Raw genomic sequence first — 16,211 nt, forward strand, 5'->3', positions numbered from 1 at the left:
CATCATCTTATTATCCTCTTTGCTGCATGTCATCCCTTCTGTCTCCCCTGCTTTTCCTGTTACTCGCCTCTTAATTATTATTATTATTTTTTTTTTTATCTCCATGTGATCACTTTGCTTTCAGGCAGATAAGGTCCTTATCTCACTTTGCACTGGGTCTGACTTCATGACAAAAAGGTTTGGTTTTAATCATGAGAAATATTATCCTGTTGTTTTTCCATAGGCTGCCCCACAAAGAGCAGGGCTGGTGTCTTCCGAGCCTGTTCTTGACTTGGAGCATCCTGCTCGACATGTTCCCACCATTTGTTTTCTCTGGATCGTGCAGACTCTGTACATACATGTACCTACTGTACCAAAGTGGGACTTGTCACACTACAGGTGTGTTTGGGTGTCCTATGTATTGTTAAAATTGTCATAAAATATGAAAATTAAGTCTTGAAGTTTTATGAAAGCAGGAAACAATCTTAACAACAAATCTAACGACAATGTCATAGATACTAAGGGTAAGTCTGTAAGGTGACAGTTTATTGCCCATTTTGCATGTTTCTACGCTTAGAAAGGTTTTTAAATTATGAAATTCAGCATTCCTACAGCTAAAGTAATTCAACTATATGATAATCTCCATCCTAAAAACATCTTGAGCCAATCTAAATGTGATTTTTTTCAAAGCCACAGCTGAAACAGAATATTTCTGCAGTTTCAGACAGAAAGACATCATATCAAATCTTACAAATTAAAAAAAAAAATGTTTTTAAAAAGAGGAAAGATATCTCAAATATCTTGGGTATTTCAAATTTTGTTTTATTAACAATGCATCCCTTTGATAGGATTGTATGTTTCTTTAGGTCATCAATGCCCCCCAAAACATACTGTACACATTATACAAGGGAAACCACGATTCAGGCAAAAAAAAAAAAGAAAAAAGAAAAAAAACTTTTTAAATTATAATACAGTCTTGAGGAAAAAATATAAATAACTTTTTTTCTTCTCTGGTTGAGCTCACTCTATGGTACAGACATATAATAAATAGATCGGATCTGACATCACTCAGCTGATCTATGAATCATCTCTCTATGAGTCCATTTTTGTAGCAGCATTATAGCAAAAACAAGCCAATGGAAACAGAGATCCCTGTTTCCCTGGAAACCTTTTACAAATCCTTAAGTCATCGCACCCCCTCCCCCCCATCTCAGCCAATGACAGACAGTGATATTGCATTGTGGAAACAGTTGAGGGGTAATTATATTTCTACAATGTAATGGCAGCATGTAATGGCAACCTATTTTTTTCTTAAAGTTTTACAAGCAAGAAACGCGTTAAGGTGACGTTACAACTTTGCCATGCTTGTTGCACATGCAGTGGAGGTGAAGCACAGAGGTAAGAAGGCATAGAGTCGGGTAGCTGCTGGGCTTATGCAGGTTTTGGAAACGTCTGTGAGCAGAGTTTGGTACTAAATCTGTAATGATTCATTCTACAGATAACTTGTACAACCGAGCATTTCTCCAAAGATCAACCCGCCTCCTGAGAAGCTTACTAATAATGCAATGGCTGAAGAAAAACATTAAAGGTCCTAAGGAAGTAAAGGATGGCATAAACTAGCATTAAATCGCATGCTATTCTCCTCGTGTACTGTGTAAGGGTGGTATAGATAGTGCTTTAGAAAATACAATACTAGTGATGTTTGATTGTCTGAGATACAAGAAATAGAAAAGTAATTGGCTGTCTGTGCTGACAAGAGGCTACAGGTTGTAGGAAGTGGTGAGGCAAGAGAAGCAAAAGCACATATCTGGCTAGAACAGATCACAGGTCAGGGTGGAATATAAACCAGGAAGGCTCCAGATACGTTTTTTTAAAAACAGTAGGACTCCTCTGTAGTGTTTTATTTCGTAAGGAGAAGAGAACGCAGGGTCCGAGGAATCACTGGGTAGACACAACAACATGCCTTATTCATTTCATTACAGGAAAACACCACCTCTGGAAAGAGATAAAATGTTGATAGATTTTTTTCTTTTTTTCTTATTTTCTTTTAAAACACAGCGTGAGTCTTTGTCTTAATGATCCAGCTTGTCCTTAAGCATTATGTTGATGTATTATTGAGTGTTGCTCAAGATTGCCAACCCCATCTGAAAACAGTATTTGGTTAAACTGCTCCCCCTTTTTCCTGTTAAAAAAAAAAAAAAAAAAAAGTCTGAGACAGCATTAGGCGTGTCGGGTTAAATTTTGTGTACAGATACTGACGTCCTTTGTTTCCAGCTCGTATTTGCTAGAAGAAAGGTGAGCGACGACCACCTCCTCCTCATCCTTGGCTACGGTATTCTGTTTTGAGCAACAGAAGCATGCCAAACGTTTCCCCATCCTAACAGCCATAACTTAATTTCTCTCAGTTTTGCGTTCGTTCCATGTTTGTAGGGTGGCAGGACCGGTACTGTGCAGGGAACACAGAAGCAGGGAGGATGATCAGGATTCTGTAGGAGGGTCAACATCCTCTTCGACAGGTTTTGGTAGTTTTGTCAGGATTGCCTCTGCTTCCTCATACATCTGAAAAAGAGGGAAAATGATTGAGTGCATGGGATATATGTAGAGTTTCAGCAAATGTAGGGGAGGAGCTGGTATGACGTCTTACTGGCATGAATTGCACGTCCTGGAAGAGTTCCTGTATGAAACGTCTTGAGGTCAAGCGAAACATACAGTGAGCTAAGAGGTGAGAAACCTCAGAGTACAGGCAGATGTCATCAAACGCATATGAAAACTTCTCCTTTATCCTAAAGAGAGGGGGGAAATTTTAGAGGCCATAAAAAAACAACTTCTACTTTTCTGCAACTGAAGATGCATCACAGAAAATGTATGTCTAATAAGGAAAAGAGCTTTACGTCAGTAGTCCTGTTTCGTGGCCTTTGGTTCCTACAGAGGAGCTGAGGTTGATGATGAGACGGAGCACCTCCTTCCTCAGCAAGACTCGAGAGGCGGGGCCGTCTTCTGATATCGCTTTTCCACCTGAAGGACACAAATGAATATTCAATATTGACCACAATAAATACTATGAATATTATTATTCTTAGTTTATCTTCATTTTCTTTCTCAACATAGTGGTTTGTTCTTGTCAGGTGTGCGTTACCTCTGCCAAGGAGGTTACGTTTTCACCCATGTCTGTCTGTTGGTTTTTTTTTTGTTTATTTTTGAGCACGATTACACAAAAACTTGAACCAAACTTGGTGTAGGGAAGGAAGAACCTATTCAATTATAATGCAGATCCGTAAGAGCTAGACAGACATGTGTAGTATTGTTTGGCCTTGGTGGAGGTATGGGCTCCACTGAATACCATTCTACTTAACTCTGTAAATAAAAATACTTAATTTTTCAGCCATTTTCAAAAAATCGAACGTAACCCAAAACAAACGAGGCTGTTCATCTGATGCTCATGAAATTTGGTTAAAAAAAAGTTAAATGAATTAATCAAATACTAAAAAGGGGACTGTGAGGAACCAATTACACTGACGATGGATTATTCCAATTAATATTTCATTCACACATTTCAGCCTTGTGGTGGTGACCATAAAACTGAATTCAATATGGTGCAAATATCAAACTCATTTTGTTGTTGAACTGAAGTTCTAAATATTGAAAAGTTTTAATGAAAAGTTAAGGGAACAGAACACTAATTTAAGGATTTTTTTTAAACATGATATCCTGTGTGTTGTAGTTAGTCTTACCGATGACGATGTCACCAGGTGTGGGCGTGCTACAGATAGAGCCTTGTGACACAGCAGCGTCGCTGCAGCCTGACACCCCAGAGAACTTGGACTGAGGCATCACCTCCAGACGATGGCCACTCTGGCCTCCCCATGACGGGAAGTCGACATAGTCTGTTAGAGGAAAAAAAAAGAGCACTTGTTATATTCTGCTCGGAGTTTAGAGTATGTCCATGTGAATGACTGAATGTGTGTGTGTCGACTCACCCGTCCGAGGGTGTGTGCTGTTGATCTGTGGCTGTGTGGGGTATCCGAGGACCATCGATCCAACACAGTAGAGGCAGTTTTCTTCAGTGTGATCCTGCAGTCCCGTCTCCTCTGAACCCACCGTGTGGTTCTGGCTGTCACCTCGGCAAACAATCAGCTCAGAGATACTGAACTGCTGCTTTAGTACTGGGATAGCAGGGCGATCACCTAAAGAGGGAACAACCATGGTAAAAAAACAAACACACTTAGATCAACCAATCTGTTTCAAAATCTCACAAATGTCATTTAATATGACATGAAGTTGCATTTACCATCTCCATCGCCGAAGAGGAAACGTTTTCGCTCTTCAGACGGCGGGCTGATCCTCTGCTGAAAGTAGGCCGAGTCTCTGATGTGGAACATATCGTTGATGTCCATGGGCAGTGCTAGGCCAATGTAGTCATCGTTGCACCCAAAGGTGGCACTAGAGACCATGGAGCGCACTGAAGAGCAGCGGTGAAGGGTGCTTTGGTTGATGGGACTGAGTAGCTCCTCTTTATCCAGAGAGGCGAAGCTCAGAGCTTTCAGAAACCTAGGGAGGGCAAGAGGAGAGGTGCGTGAGAGGATCCGGGGGGAGAGGCTGGGACAGAAAAAGGAACATGGGGAGTAAGTGAAAAAAATGTTGGATAAAAGCACAGAGACAGAGACTTAGTGAGCAGAGAGTGAGAGGGATGTTGGGATCACAACAGGCTCTAGAGCCCGACATACTGTAGAATCAGGGCAGCAGCTACAGGTGAACTCACAGCAGAGGACATGTGTCGATCCAAAGTGTGACAGGTAATGCCAAAATAAAACACCCAATGACCAGCTGTCTATAGCGTCACACTGCAAAACATCACGCAAAAGGCCAAAGTTCATACGAAGGGTAAAAAAATGATTGTGTTCTTCATTGGGATAAAAAGTTTTAGAGTCCGTCAGTATGGCCTAAAATTTAAATAACTACACATTTTAATACTAGACAAAACTAATATGTATATCACAGTATGTTTGTTTTTTCAAGTCAATCAACATAAAATTAATCGCCAGCTATTTGGAAAATTTACTAATGGCTTGACTTATTTTTTTTCTTGCAAAAACTCTCAACATTCGCTGATTCAAATTTCTAAGCTGTGAGGATCTGCTGTTTTATATCAGCTTGGCCTCTACAAACTTGTGAAACTTTACCATTTCCTGACACTTTGTAATTAATCCAAACTATTTACACTGTTGGTTCAGACAACACAAACTATTTGAATGTGTTACCTGTAATACACATTTATCAGTTTTAATTTTTTTTCCCTCATAATTTCTATGGAATGGGATTTAAATGCCAAGCAAGGCTGAAGCAAACCTGAAATTTTAAGTTATTATCAATCAACTATTATGAGTAAGATATTTCACAGTGAATGTGAAGAGACAGTTTAATACGTAGTTTAATATACAGTGAGAGTTAAGAGCTCTCTAAAGCACACTCTTAAACATTCCTCACCATCACTGACATGTTTCCTCATCTTTTGGTCCCAGGTTAATTTCTCCATCCACCTTTTTATTAATGAACAATTAAACAGTATAAACACTATATCTATGGCATCTACCTCTACCTCTACCTCTAAGAAGGGTCAGAACTCCAAGGGTCGGGAACAACCAGTGACCGACCACACTTACTACACTACAGGGATACAGGAGTCAGAGCAGTGGCAAAACAACTGTAGGCGTAGAGTTGCTACTGAAGTAAAAGCAGCAAGGACACATTTGTCTGGATTGGTGCTAGAAGCTACATCTCTACTAAGGACGACACTGGGTCAGTCCACCCACCACGGTACGAATGTTCTGGACAGTCTGCGGTATGGGCTTAAGACGCTGGGTTCTGGACACGTGCCTCTCCTATCTGATATCCTGACAGACATAGTAGAAAGTGCACAAAAAACATGATCACACCTGTCATTGCCGAGGTAGACACAAACCAAAATCTACCCCAGGTACACAGCTGCTGAGGCTACAGATGGAGGATGAGTGAACACACATCTTTCTGATCATGCAACAACAAACATTTAAAAAAAAAAAAAAAAAAGCTGCGATGGCTGACTTACCTGCGAGGTGTTAATCTAGAGTCCAGGCTGCCGGTCTTCATAGTGATAGTGTCGGTGAACAGCACGTCTTTGGCGGGCGAAGCCAGCGCTTCACTGTGAGACAAAGACGGGTGTATCCTCTGCTGCTGCAGCCTCTTCAACGTGGCATAGCCCAGTGCGTCTCTTGGGCTGGTGTACATGAAGCTACAGTCAGCCAGGCTCTTGATGGTGGTTACTGAAGGAGATTTAAGAGACTGAGCTCGGCGAGGGAGAGTGTGTGAGGAGCCGGGAGGTACCAGAGAGACAGTGGAGGACTTTGACATTGACATGTGGTTGGTCTGAGCCTGGGGGGTGAGGGAGGAGAGCGTTTTGACAGTCTTGGCAGACACCACTGTGTTGAGGCTCACACAGTCAGAGGAGTCCGGTTCAGGTTCGGGATGCTCTGGGTTTCCAACAGTCTCCCTGGAGGGGCTGGAGCTCATGGAGCTGATGCCGCTGGTTGTGGTGTCTGTGTTAAAGCTCTGACTGCGGCTTTTAAATTGCGTACCTCCGCCGCCTCCTCCACCACTTCCCACGTTGCCTCCACTGGAAGAGGAGCCACCATCTCCTCCTGCCAGACGCTCTCGGCTGCTTTGCTCCCTCTCTCGGCTGGGGTGCTCAACAGCCCCGTGCCCTCCTAGACCACTTAGTCCCAGGCCTGAGCCTCCTCCCCTAGCCAGCCTTCCATCCACAAGGTGCTCCTCAGAGCCCCCCCTGTTCCCGACAAAGGAAGTCTCCAGGCTCACTGTGGGACTCTTCTGCATTCCTCTGCCATTAAACACAGGGGCGAAGACGTCCCCCTGGTTTGGGCTGTAGACTGACGGTTCTGTCACCGTCCTGTTCCGCCTCATACTCCCTGTCTTGAGTTCAGTTGGGGTGCGAGAGCCTGACGGGGTCTTGGGGTCACTGGTGGAGCGCAGCTTCTTGCTAGGAAGGGACAGGGAATTGAGGAGGCGGGTGCGAACAAAGCGTGTGGAGGCCAGGATGGTGAAGGGGCTGCGGTCCTTGACTGGTTTGGGGTGTAGATAGAAAGAGGGCTCGTCTGACTGGTCCAGAGCATCACACTTGTCATCGTCCAGGATGTACATGTCTGAAAGCACAAAGAGTGAATTAAGAACACAGAGGTACATACGGCAAAGAGGGCTAATGTCATAATTATCATAATTGCCACCAAAAACACCTGATTACTATAATGGTGGAACCACGTAAACAAAACTTGTCCTACGTACTTGGCTGAGACTCGCTCTCGCTGTTGTGGCGCGAGCTGGTGGATTCAGAGTTCAGACTGAGCGTGCTCGGCACTGAGGACAGTTCAGAGGTCAGCTGTGTGTCAACTTCATCTGGAGTGACAGGCCACAATGTCCTGCGACTGTGTCTGACCGCATCCCAACCGTACTGCTTCAGCACCTCACAACCCTGCCTGGTCTTAGAGATCACACCCAGCACATAAACACATGTCCTGTGGATGGGAGAGGATGGTTAGTAAACATACCACTGAGTTCTGCTTTTCATTTATTTGTTTTGTTGGAGAGATCTTTGAGGTCAACATAGTTAAATGGACTGCATGTATAATGCAGTTAATTAAATCTAGTTCAATAATAGGCAAATATCCTGTTTTAACATTTTGAGGGCAGCTGAAGTCAAAATCTTCATTTCACAATAGTTTGGGGACCTTAACCAAATTCTTGACACTGAGTGAGTGAGTATTTCCCACAGCACTGTTGGGATAGCAAAGCTGGTGTTAAATTTGCTGAAAATGCCTATAGTACTCTGAATACTTCTTTATATATAATGGAAATGATTTTTAAAATATAGGGCATTATATTTTAAAATGCAGAAATCCAGGTGAAAAATTAAATATTTCTCGCTAATCTACAGCATAATACGCATCTTTTATTGCATTTTTCTCTTCTCTATTTATTACTGCAATTATATTTTGAGCTGCCCTCATCACCAACCTGTTTTCTGTGAACACTGTGTTCTTGAAGAAGAAAACAAAACAACTTCTAAGTGCATGGGGACAAAACAATCTGGGTAAACATCAGTTTAAACCTGTGTACTTAAAAAAAAAAAATCAAATGTGGGTATTTTTTGGCGACAACTGGAAAAACTGTAAATGATAATCTTACCCTCGTACTGACAGCACCTCACAGTGCTGAGCCAATGTGAGGATGTCAGGGATGACATTCTCCTCCTGCAGGAGATTCAGACCCCAGTTTGAAGAACCAATGTTGCCCTGCGTGGGACAAAAAACAACACACATTACCAAGGCCATCTCTTTGTAACTATTATTATATTATTATTAATAATAATATAGTATCAGGAAAACTGAAGTGACATAAAAAGATAGGTGTTGCTGACCAGTGCCCAGAGAGCAGCCTTCAGCTGTTTAATGCCTTCCCAGGTGTCCAGCATCGGGGAGCGAACTGTGTAGCTGAGGTCAGGAACCACACTCTGGTAAAGACAGAAAAAGACAGAGAGCTAAATATGGACAACCGGCTGCTCCCCAGAGAAACAGGAGAAGGAAATTAAAAAGGAAGAAAAAACGCAGTGCTGTGCTGTTAAAGAGAAAGTCTTTACCTGAGCCTCCAAAAGATGACAGCCTGTCTTATCATGGACCAGCTGACCATACAAGTGCACTGGGAGATATACATTTGGTCTTTGTAACCTGGAGACACAACAAGAGAAATTAGAAAAACACATATTGTAGCACATCCTGTGGCATGTGAGCTACTGCTGACCAAGAATTCATACAGTCTTTAAGTCCAGCTTCTCACCTTTGGTTGCTGCGTCTGACGTAGTTGTCTCCATCAACAGGTTTGCGGTAGGTTGTTAGTGCTTCGTTGAGCTGCTCCTCTATCAGGTCCACATACTTAAGGTTGTATTCCTGCAAACCATAATACATTTAGGTCACAGAGTAAAACTAAAATGTATGTTAGATGGTGGACTTATTATAATCTTTTAGATAAATGAATAACACAAATCATTAGTGAGTGGATTGCAAATCAGTAACAATACTAATATCCTGGTAATACCTTCTGCCATTTATCCAGCTGTTTGCTGACGTAACCCCTCTCATTGAGGTAGGAGAAGCCTTTAGGAATGGACAGGAACCTAAACAGCAGAAATAAGATGTATAGTGAATTTAAGAGGTGATGTAAATGTGTAAAATACTTTCAGCCATGTGAGGTGAGCAGTGCTGATGCGATGAACACTCACCTGAGGAGCAGCAGGAGGCCTTTGTCTCCCAGGTGGGATAGAGCTGGTTTCAGCTGGATTAGAGCATGAAGGTTGGCCTGTGAAGCAGCACGACATAACAAGTCAGACAGCAGGAAAGATGGACACACAACGCCACCGTAAAGAGACAAGAAAACACACCAACAGCTCATGTCCAAGTGAATCAATATCCACTAAACTTATCCGAGTAAAATCTGATTTCTTTCTATAGTGTTCTTTGAGAGACGGCTGCATTTCCATGTGCTGACTCGACTGTCAATTAAAACTGACCATTCATGTATGTTCCAATACAACGCCCTGCTTTACATTCAGTTAGTCTCTCACACTTTCACATATGAGCTGCACAGTAGAGCCACAGCCTTCTCCTGTGCTGACTGTGCTTTTTGAAGTGATGCATGTCACCTTATCCTCGCAGGCTTCATCCAGTATGTCCAGGGCCTCCATGGACACCGCCTTGCTGTGGTCGTGAAGCTGCGTGACCAGCAGTTCCATGCCCCAGCTACTGAAGAACTCCACGCCCGCACGCAGCAGCACACGGAGGTGTTTGGTGGCATACAGCCGACATGTCTGCTCAGTCAGACAAGAAGCATTGTGGGAGGAAGAGGGGGCATGGTTATTGCAGTTCTTGTAGAGAGACACTGGTTTTCAGTATATTCTGTACTTGCAGCATTTAGCTCAGACTAACTACAGTTTTTGGACCACAGATGATTAAAAGGAAAGCATGTTCCAGAGGTGTTTCTAATGTGTTTGTGGCTGTCTTACATCAGTAGCAGCAGTGAGGATCTTGGAGAGGATCACTCTGGCTAGACCATCTCTGCTGTAATCCAGTGTGGATACAGCAAGTTTCAGCACAGCGTCCTGGTTCTTCACAGAGCACAGATTCAGCAGGCTGCAAATACAAAAAAACAAGCACAGACGTCACACTGAGATGTCAGAGGGACCTTAATCGTCAAAAGAACCAACACGTCTGAGATTCGTACACACGGGAAAGCTCAGAAAAGCTGTCAGGTTTTTCTGTTCACTCACCACTGAAACAGGCCACATTTCTCCAGCAGTTTGACTCCCTGTGGGTGAGCAGAGAGTGTCCCCAGGAAGAGGAAGTAGTGTTGGCTGAGTGTGGTGAGCAGGCCGTTACTCTGCAGACAGCGCTCGGGCTTCAGTCCTGAGGACGAGGAGAGCCATGACACCATGTCCTTCACCAGGTCCTCCAGGTAACCCTGGCCATCCTGAGGGAGAGAAAGAAAGAGAGAGTTGAGAGGAGAGGCAAGTTAGTGACTAAGATAAATGACTAAGGTAAAAACAGGAATGTGCATGTTTGTGTGTTCATGCACACCTCTCTAACCTCATCTGAGTCCATGAGGAACTCAACAAACTGACAACCAACCACAGTCAGTTGTCTGGCTTTTACGTGATCCAGCGCCAGCCCTGCGTACAGTTTACTACTGGGCTTATAAAAGTACAGCAGCCTCCGCACAAACCTGCATCACACAGACAACAAAGAAGTGTTTAACACAAGATGTCAGAAGAGCACGGCAAACTACTTAAAATGTTGCAGTGGGTTTGTGATGATATGAAGGGGTCTTACTTGTGCATCTGTTCATCTTTGTTGTTCCTGAGGTTTACATTTGGCCACTGGGAGAGAAAAACAACATTTAAACATTAGACAGGGAAAAGAAGTTCACAATGGAGTCTGTGGTGCTACATGAGAACAGCCTGACCTTAAGGATGGTGGCAATAAGCAACCAGTTCCACTCCAGGTTCTGCTTGTGGTTGAGAATGTGACTGTCTCTCAGGTTCATCATCAGAGCTTCTTCTGTGTCCTGAGAGGCAGAAAACATTGATTTTACAGTATGAAAAACAGGAATACGTAGCTGTTGACGTTTTTCACTGTGCAAAGTAAGAAGCACTTATCATTGTGAATTTTTGTGCTTAACCAAAATTGTAATCATTTTATTTATTTACCTCATCTGCTTTGGTGAAATAAAATGGAAGCAGTTAACTTCATCCAAGCTCCCTCATTCACACATTGTATCTTGCAGCAGCATTCAGTGAACAAATTGAAGCCAATTGCTGAATAACTAACAGCTTGCTTTACAAACTTTCCAACCTCCAAACTACATCCAGGTCATTCTTGGATGAAAAACTATAACATCTCAATAAAACCATTTTGAAGGTTTTCTTTTTTCATTTGTGATGAAAGCTACTGTATCTGTTTCCCCCTTTTCAGCATTTGTGCTCAGCCAAGTCAGGAAACAGTAAATAATGCCTGTGGGTAGGATAGCAAATATACTGCTAAACTACCTTAATATTTTGCTGCGGCACCGAGGGTCTAGAATCTAGAATCTGAAAAGCACGTTCATGTTTACCTTAATGACATAGATGTCCCTGTGGACACGCGAGTGCGACTCTCTGCGGTTATGGGAAGACACAGACTTGCGGATGATGTGGTCCAGGTAAAGGCTGTGTGGTTTCAAACCTTTCTTCTTCTTCTCATGGAAACGCTTCAGATTGTTGACTGCTGCACTCGCCCGACTGGAACATACATATAAACATACATATATGTTTTTATCCATCAAAAATTTGGTTTTGGATTTGCAAATTTGAACTCATTGATGATATTTGTGTTCTGTTTTGTCTTCACAGTTCACAAAGAGCACTACTGATCAGAGAGAGAGATATATGCATTTGTACAGAAAATGATTTTTCTTTTGAGAAGAGAAGCAGACGTGTGTGTGTGTGTGTGTGTGTGTGTGTGTGTGTGTGTGTGTGTGTGTGTGTGTGTGTGTGTGTGTGTGTGTGTGTGTGTGTGTGTAACAAAGTGTACTCACAGTCGTTTCTCCTGGGAGATGTCAAAAGAGGCTGCCATGTTGATGAGGGTGGGAAGGCAGTGCAGGTGGTGACTGTGGGAATGAGGAAGGATGGTGTTTGCCTAAACAGCAGAGAAGCGGGTGGAGAAAAAAGCAAAGATGCATTTCGCAATTAGAATCACAGTAAGCAGTAACTCGGTCATAGCAGGCATTTGAAAATACACAAATCTTTAGTTGTTTATTTTTCAGTGACACACAAGCACAAACTATTAGGGCTTTGTCAGTGTGCTAGATTTCAAGAGGCAAAATAATATTTTCTTTTTCCAGTTTTCCAAAATATGCCGTGTGTCACAGATACTTTCCCAATGTTTATATTACCATGTGTAGAAGTTCTCCCAACAGGATGGTTGCTCTGATAGCGAGCTGGTCATCGCTACTAGTCACAACTTCAACAAGACCCTACAAAGACAAGAGGAAGGGGAGAGAGAAGGTTATGGCTTCATAGAAACATTCACACCATAAAGCTGCTGTGCAGAAGTGTTACACAAAAACGTGGTGTAAAATTGTAATAGAATACAATCAGAGACACCAGGATGTGGTATACTCCTGAAAAACGTTCAAGCCAAATACTGATTGCCACTTTATTAGTAGTTAAGTGCCAACTGTAATATTAATCGGTCCCTTGGTGCAAAGGTCTAAAAAAACACTGTATCAACTCACCTCTAACAGCCCACTGGTGATAAAGGCAGACAGGACAAATCCCAGGTAGTTGTCCATCAGATCGGGCCTTAATGAAGCAAACAGAAAAAAATATTAATAATATTATGGCTCGTGTAAACGATGGACTGACAGTTTAGTCAACCTGTTCCTGTACTATTCTCTCACCTTGAGCGGGCCCGATGGGGTAAGATGACTTTGGCCTCAGCAGCAACAAACCCATCAGAGAGTCTCCAGGTGTCCTGGAACCTGGCAGGGTCTGAGGTCAAAAAGAGCAAAGATTAGTTTATACTGTGTGTGAATAAAATATGTACTTATTTTTAGGTTCTTAAAGCACCACAGTATTTTAGTGAAAAAAACCTTTGGGGTATGCTTTTAGTCATGACTGTTTAAGGCCACGTAGCCAAACTATAATTGCATATTAAGTATTGCATGTAGAAACACCCAAATTAGTAGATACTAAAATACTGGGAGGGAGTATAAAAATTCATTTTGAAGATACAAAAGATGCTTCACTTACCAACACTGAGAAGAGCTTCCGTGAAGTCTTGAGTTACAATGGGCACAGGGAGCCTGAATATCTCATATAACACCTCCAACAAGCCTTTCTGCAGGGAAAATCAGATACACAAACGTTTGATATGGCACAAAGTACATTAAGCAGTGCTGGAAAGAGCACTTCCAATATCCTAATGTTACTGCTGTGTAACACAATGCTCTAAAGGCTTAAGGGAGCCTTAAGCTGCTTTCACACATGCACGGCAACCCTGAACCTATCTAGGCATTACCCTGAGGAGCCGTATGTGAGAACACAAATGTCCAAATCAGTTGGACCTGACATTAAATGGACTTTACCCTGCCAGCTCCCTAGCACAAAGTCTGTGTAATGTCCGATTGAGCCGGTCATTGTCCGAAGAATTCACAGCGCGCAACTTGGTGCATTGATGACGTTTCTATCCTGTCATCCGTGGCCTAAACCAAACTGAGTGTTTCCAGTAGGTGAGAACACACCTGACACACAAATTCTCCTGTTGTGTGCTACATGTGTGAAAGGGCAACTCTGGACAATGACCGGAGAGTCAGGTTAACATGAGAAAATGGCTCTAGTTTCACTCTGAAGCCACAGGAAAGAGAATAATAACATCTGCAAGCACTAGATCTGTTGATTTGATTTGATCAGTCTGTGCCATGACTAATATATCTCACTCTGTGCTTTGATACTCTGACTCCAACCAGACACAAGTGAAAGCCTGTTTGGTTACCTGCAGCTACAGTAAAATGAAAGCTGATGGGACAAAAGCTTCACAGGCAAGAGATTTACACTTCAGTGAAGTCTTGGTTGCTACGGTAGCAAACAAAAGCTGTAAACTGCTTGTAAATCTACAAACGTCCTTGTTCTCCAAGACTTTTTTTTTTTTTTTAAATATTTGGTATGCAGCTGTTTCAATACTCACCCTAACTTCCATATTTGGTATGCAAAGTAAGCCAATTAAAGATTGGATTCCAGGATTTCCGGCCTTGCATAGGTTGATAATCCCTGAGTAAGAAAAAGAGACAAAGGGACACATTCAATTCATGATACCCTCAGAATGAAAACAGATTTAATATAAAACAAACTATTCACAGACAATTATCACTACATCCTTACCAGACCAGGAGCGAAAGGCGGCCACTATGGCCATTCTACTAGACAAGAAACGGGCCTCTCTGTCCTCCCTGAGAACATGAAAACACACACACACATTAATAACAGCACCGGCACCGTGTTCCATACACACAACATCATTATGATCTCTCTAAGCACTGAAAAGCATTTTACAAAGGTTGAAACTACACCACAAAGGCAAAACATCAAAAGAAGTCAAAAGAGAATCAATAAAAGATCTTTTTATGTAAAAGCAAATCTTTCAGAGTCATTTAAAGGATTGTGGCGACTTAGCCTGCTTTACCTCCTCAGGCAAGTCATTCTGGAGTCAAGCAGCCCTGATAACAAGGGTCATATCACAAAAACACTATACAAACCCTCAACGTTCTCGACGCATGGTGTTACCAATATAGGATTACAGCAAACAGTAAACAGAGAGAAATGTCAAAACACTATCTTTTTGTTTCTACTCTCACAGTAACACTCTTCATACCCCCCTCTCCACACACACACACGCACGCACACACACACAGACAGACACAGACACAGACACAGACACACACACACACACAGACAGACACAGACACACAGACACACACTCACTTGAGTTGCCCTTCAGCCGTGTCTGCATTGTGACGGTAGTGAAAATCTGTGAAAGGGGCGAGGATTTGCTGGAGGATAACACAAACACACATACACAAAAGATGGATGAGCACAAAATACAACAGACCTATTAAGTGTAATTAAGTGGAAGCATTCTTAAATATTCCCACTGAACACCTTGAAGTGATAACTGACCTGCTATAGATCTCATACAACATGCGGATGTAATGACTGCTGTGAGGAGATGCCTCTGTCCCAGGTGTCTGTTTACAGACAATGAGGCTTTGGAGAAATGTTGTAACTGATTACTCTAAGCTCCATGGGAAAGAGACAGCCAACCTACAGTTAATCCTGACTGGAATGACTCCCAGCACACTGGCTCATTTATTAACAGTGGCTTCCTCTGAACCTGTGTCTGTGTGTACCTCCAGCTCGACGTCAATGCGCACGTACTGACGGGTACGTGGGTGGTTGAGTAGGTGGAGGATGGTGGTGATCAGTGCTTCGTTGATGCGACTCAGCTGACAGTCAATCACACTCTTCAGGATGGTGCTGAGGCCTCCTCGTTTGGCCACCACCTCTGGGTTCTTCAGGGCTGCACATGCAACAAGTCAGCAACAAAGAAATATTAGAGGCTTTTTATTCTTCTTTCTCCCAAATTACATATTTTACAAGGTTTTGTCTGCAAATGCAGCAACTTCCTGATGGGGGCCAGGCACTCACCTAACTCGCATACAATGGCAATGGCCGCACGGACCATACGGTCTCTCTCCTGTAGTCCATCAGTGCCCACAGCAATTAGAGAGTTTGCGATAGAGGTGGGGAACAGCATTGCATTGACAGTGATAATCTACAGGGGGAGGGAGAGGAGAGAAACATGAGTCATCAAACAAGTCTGGACAAACAGAGGCAAAATATAACTACAATGTTTTTTATGGCAGCTTTCACTTTTTCTAGGTCTCAGAAAAGGAGGATCAGTTTTAGAAATGCAAAAGCAGTGCCTCAATGTATTCTGAGGATCTCAAAACTTACAATATAAGAAGTGATAGCAGAAATGAATTTTATAAGAGGCCAGGCTATATGTCATGAGCAAAGGGGTTATGTTACTGCCTGTATGGCC

At 42.7% G+C, this 16,211-nt stretch overlaps 1 protein-coding gene across 3 annotated transcripts; it reads right to left on the reverse strand.

Annotated features, from left to right (window-relative positions):
* Positions 1-788: 788 nt before the first annotated feature.
* Positions 789-15,919, reverse strand: LOC111226513 (rapamycin-insensitive companion of mTOR-like). 3 transcript variants are annotated; one of them, XM_022751723.1, is made up of 32 exons: positions 15,815-15,919; positions 15,517-15,686; positions 15,092-15,159; positions 14,492-14,559; positions 14,298-14,380; positions 13,364-13,451; positions 13,012-13,102; positions 12,847-12,913; positions 12,505-12,585; positions 12,148-12,248; positions 11,686-11,851; positions 11,038-11,139; positions 10,905-10,951; positions 10,662-10,797; positions 10,346-10,545; positions 10,082-10,208; positions 9,722-9,886; positions 9,302-9,378; positions 9,118-9,196; positions 8,860-8,969; positions 8,663-8,750; positions 8,444-8,536; positions 8,212-8,318; positions 7,312-7,541; positions 6,065-7,172; positions 5,790-5,870; positions 4,268-4,527; positions 3,957-4,163; positions 3,711-3,863; positions 2,871-2,994; positions 2,624-2,762; positions 789-2,538 (listed from the first exon to the last, which is right to left on the reverse strand). In XM_022751723.1, the coding sequence occupies exons 1-32, from the start codon at positions 15,849-15,851 to the stop codon at positions 2,458-2,460; spliced, it is 4,734 nt and encodes a 1,577-aa protein (XP_022607444.1). In that variant the 5' UTR covers positions 15,852-15,919; the 3' UTR covers positions 789-2,457. The 3 variants fall into 3 exon arrangements, with proteins under 3 accessions (XP_022607444.1, XP_022607436.1, XP_022607429.1); XM_022751715.1 differs by lacking the exon at positions 5,790-5,870; XM_022751708.1 differs by lacking the exon at positions 5,790-5,870 and having other exon boundaries at positions 4,268-4,575.
* Positions 15,920-16,211: the final 292 nt, after the last annotated feature.

The sequence above is a fragment of the Seriola dumerili genome, unplaced genomic scaffold (genome assembly GCF_002260705.1).
Source record: "Seriola dumerili isolate Sdu_G_001 unplaced genomic scaffold, Sdu_1.0 BDQW01000017.1, whole genome shotgun sequence".
NCBI classification, from domain to species: Eukaryota; Metazoa; Chordata; class Actinopteri; order Carangiformes; family Carangidae; genus Seriola; species Seriola dumerili.

Bases quoted from the DNA above. Each gene is read 5' to 3' on its own strand.
- LOC111226513 (XM_022751723.1), bottom strand. From the start codon at position 15,851: ATGGTCCGTGCGGCCATTGCCATTGTATGCGAGTTAG. The intron at 15,687-15,814 runs GTGAGTGCCTGG...TTGCATGTGCAG, and splicing joins TGCCATTGTATGCGAGTTAG to CCCTGAAGAACCCAGAGGTG. The intron at 9,379-9,721 runs GTGACATGCATC...GCTGCTTCACAG, and splicing joins ATGAAGCCTGCGAGGATAAG to GCCAACCTTCATGCTCTAAT.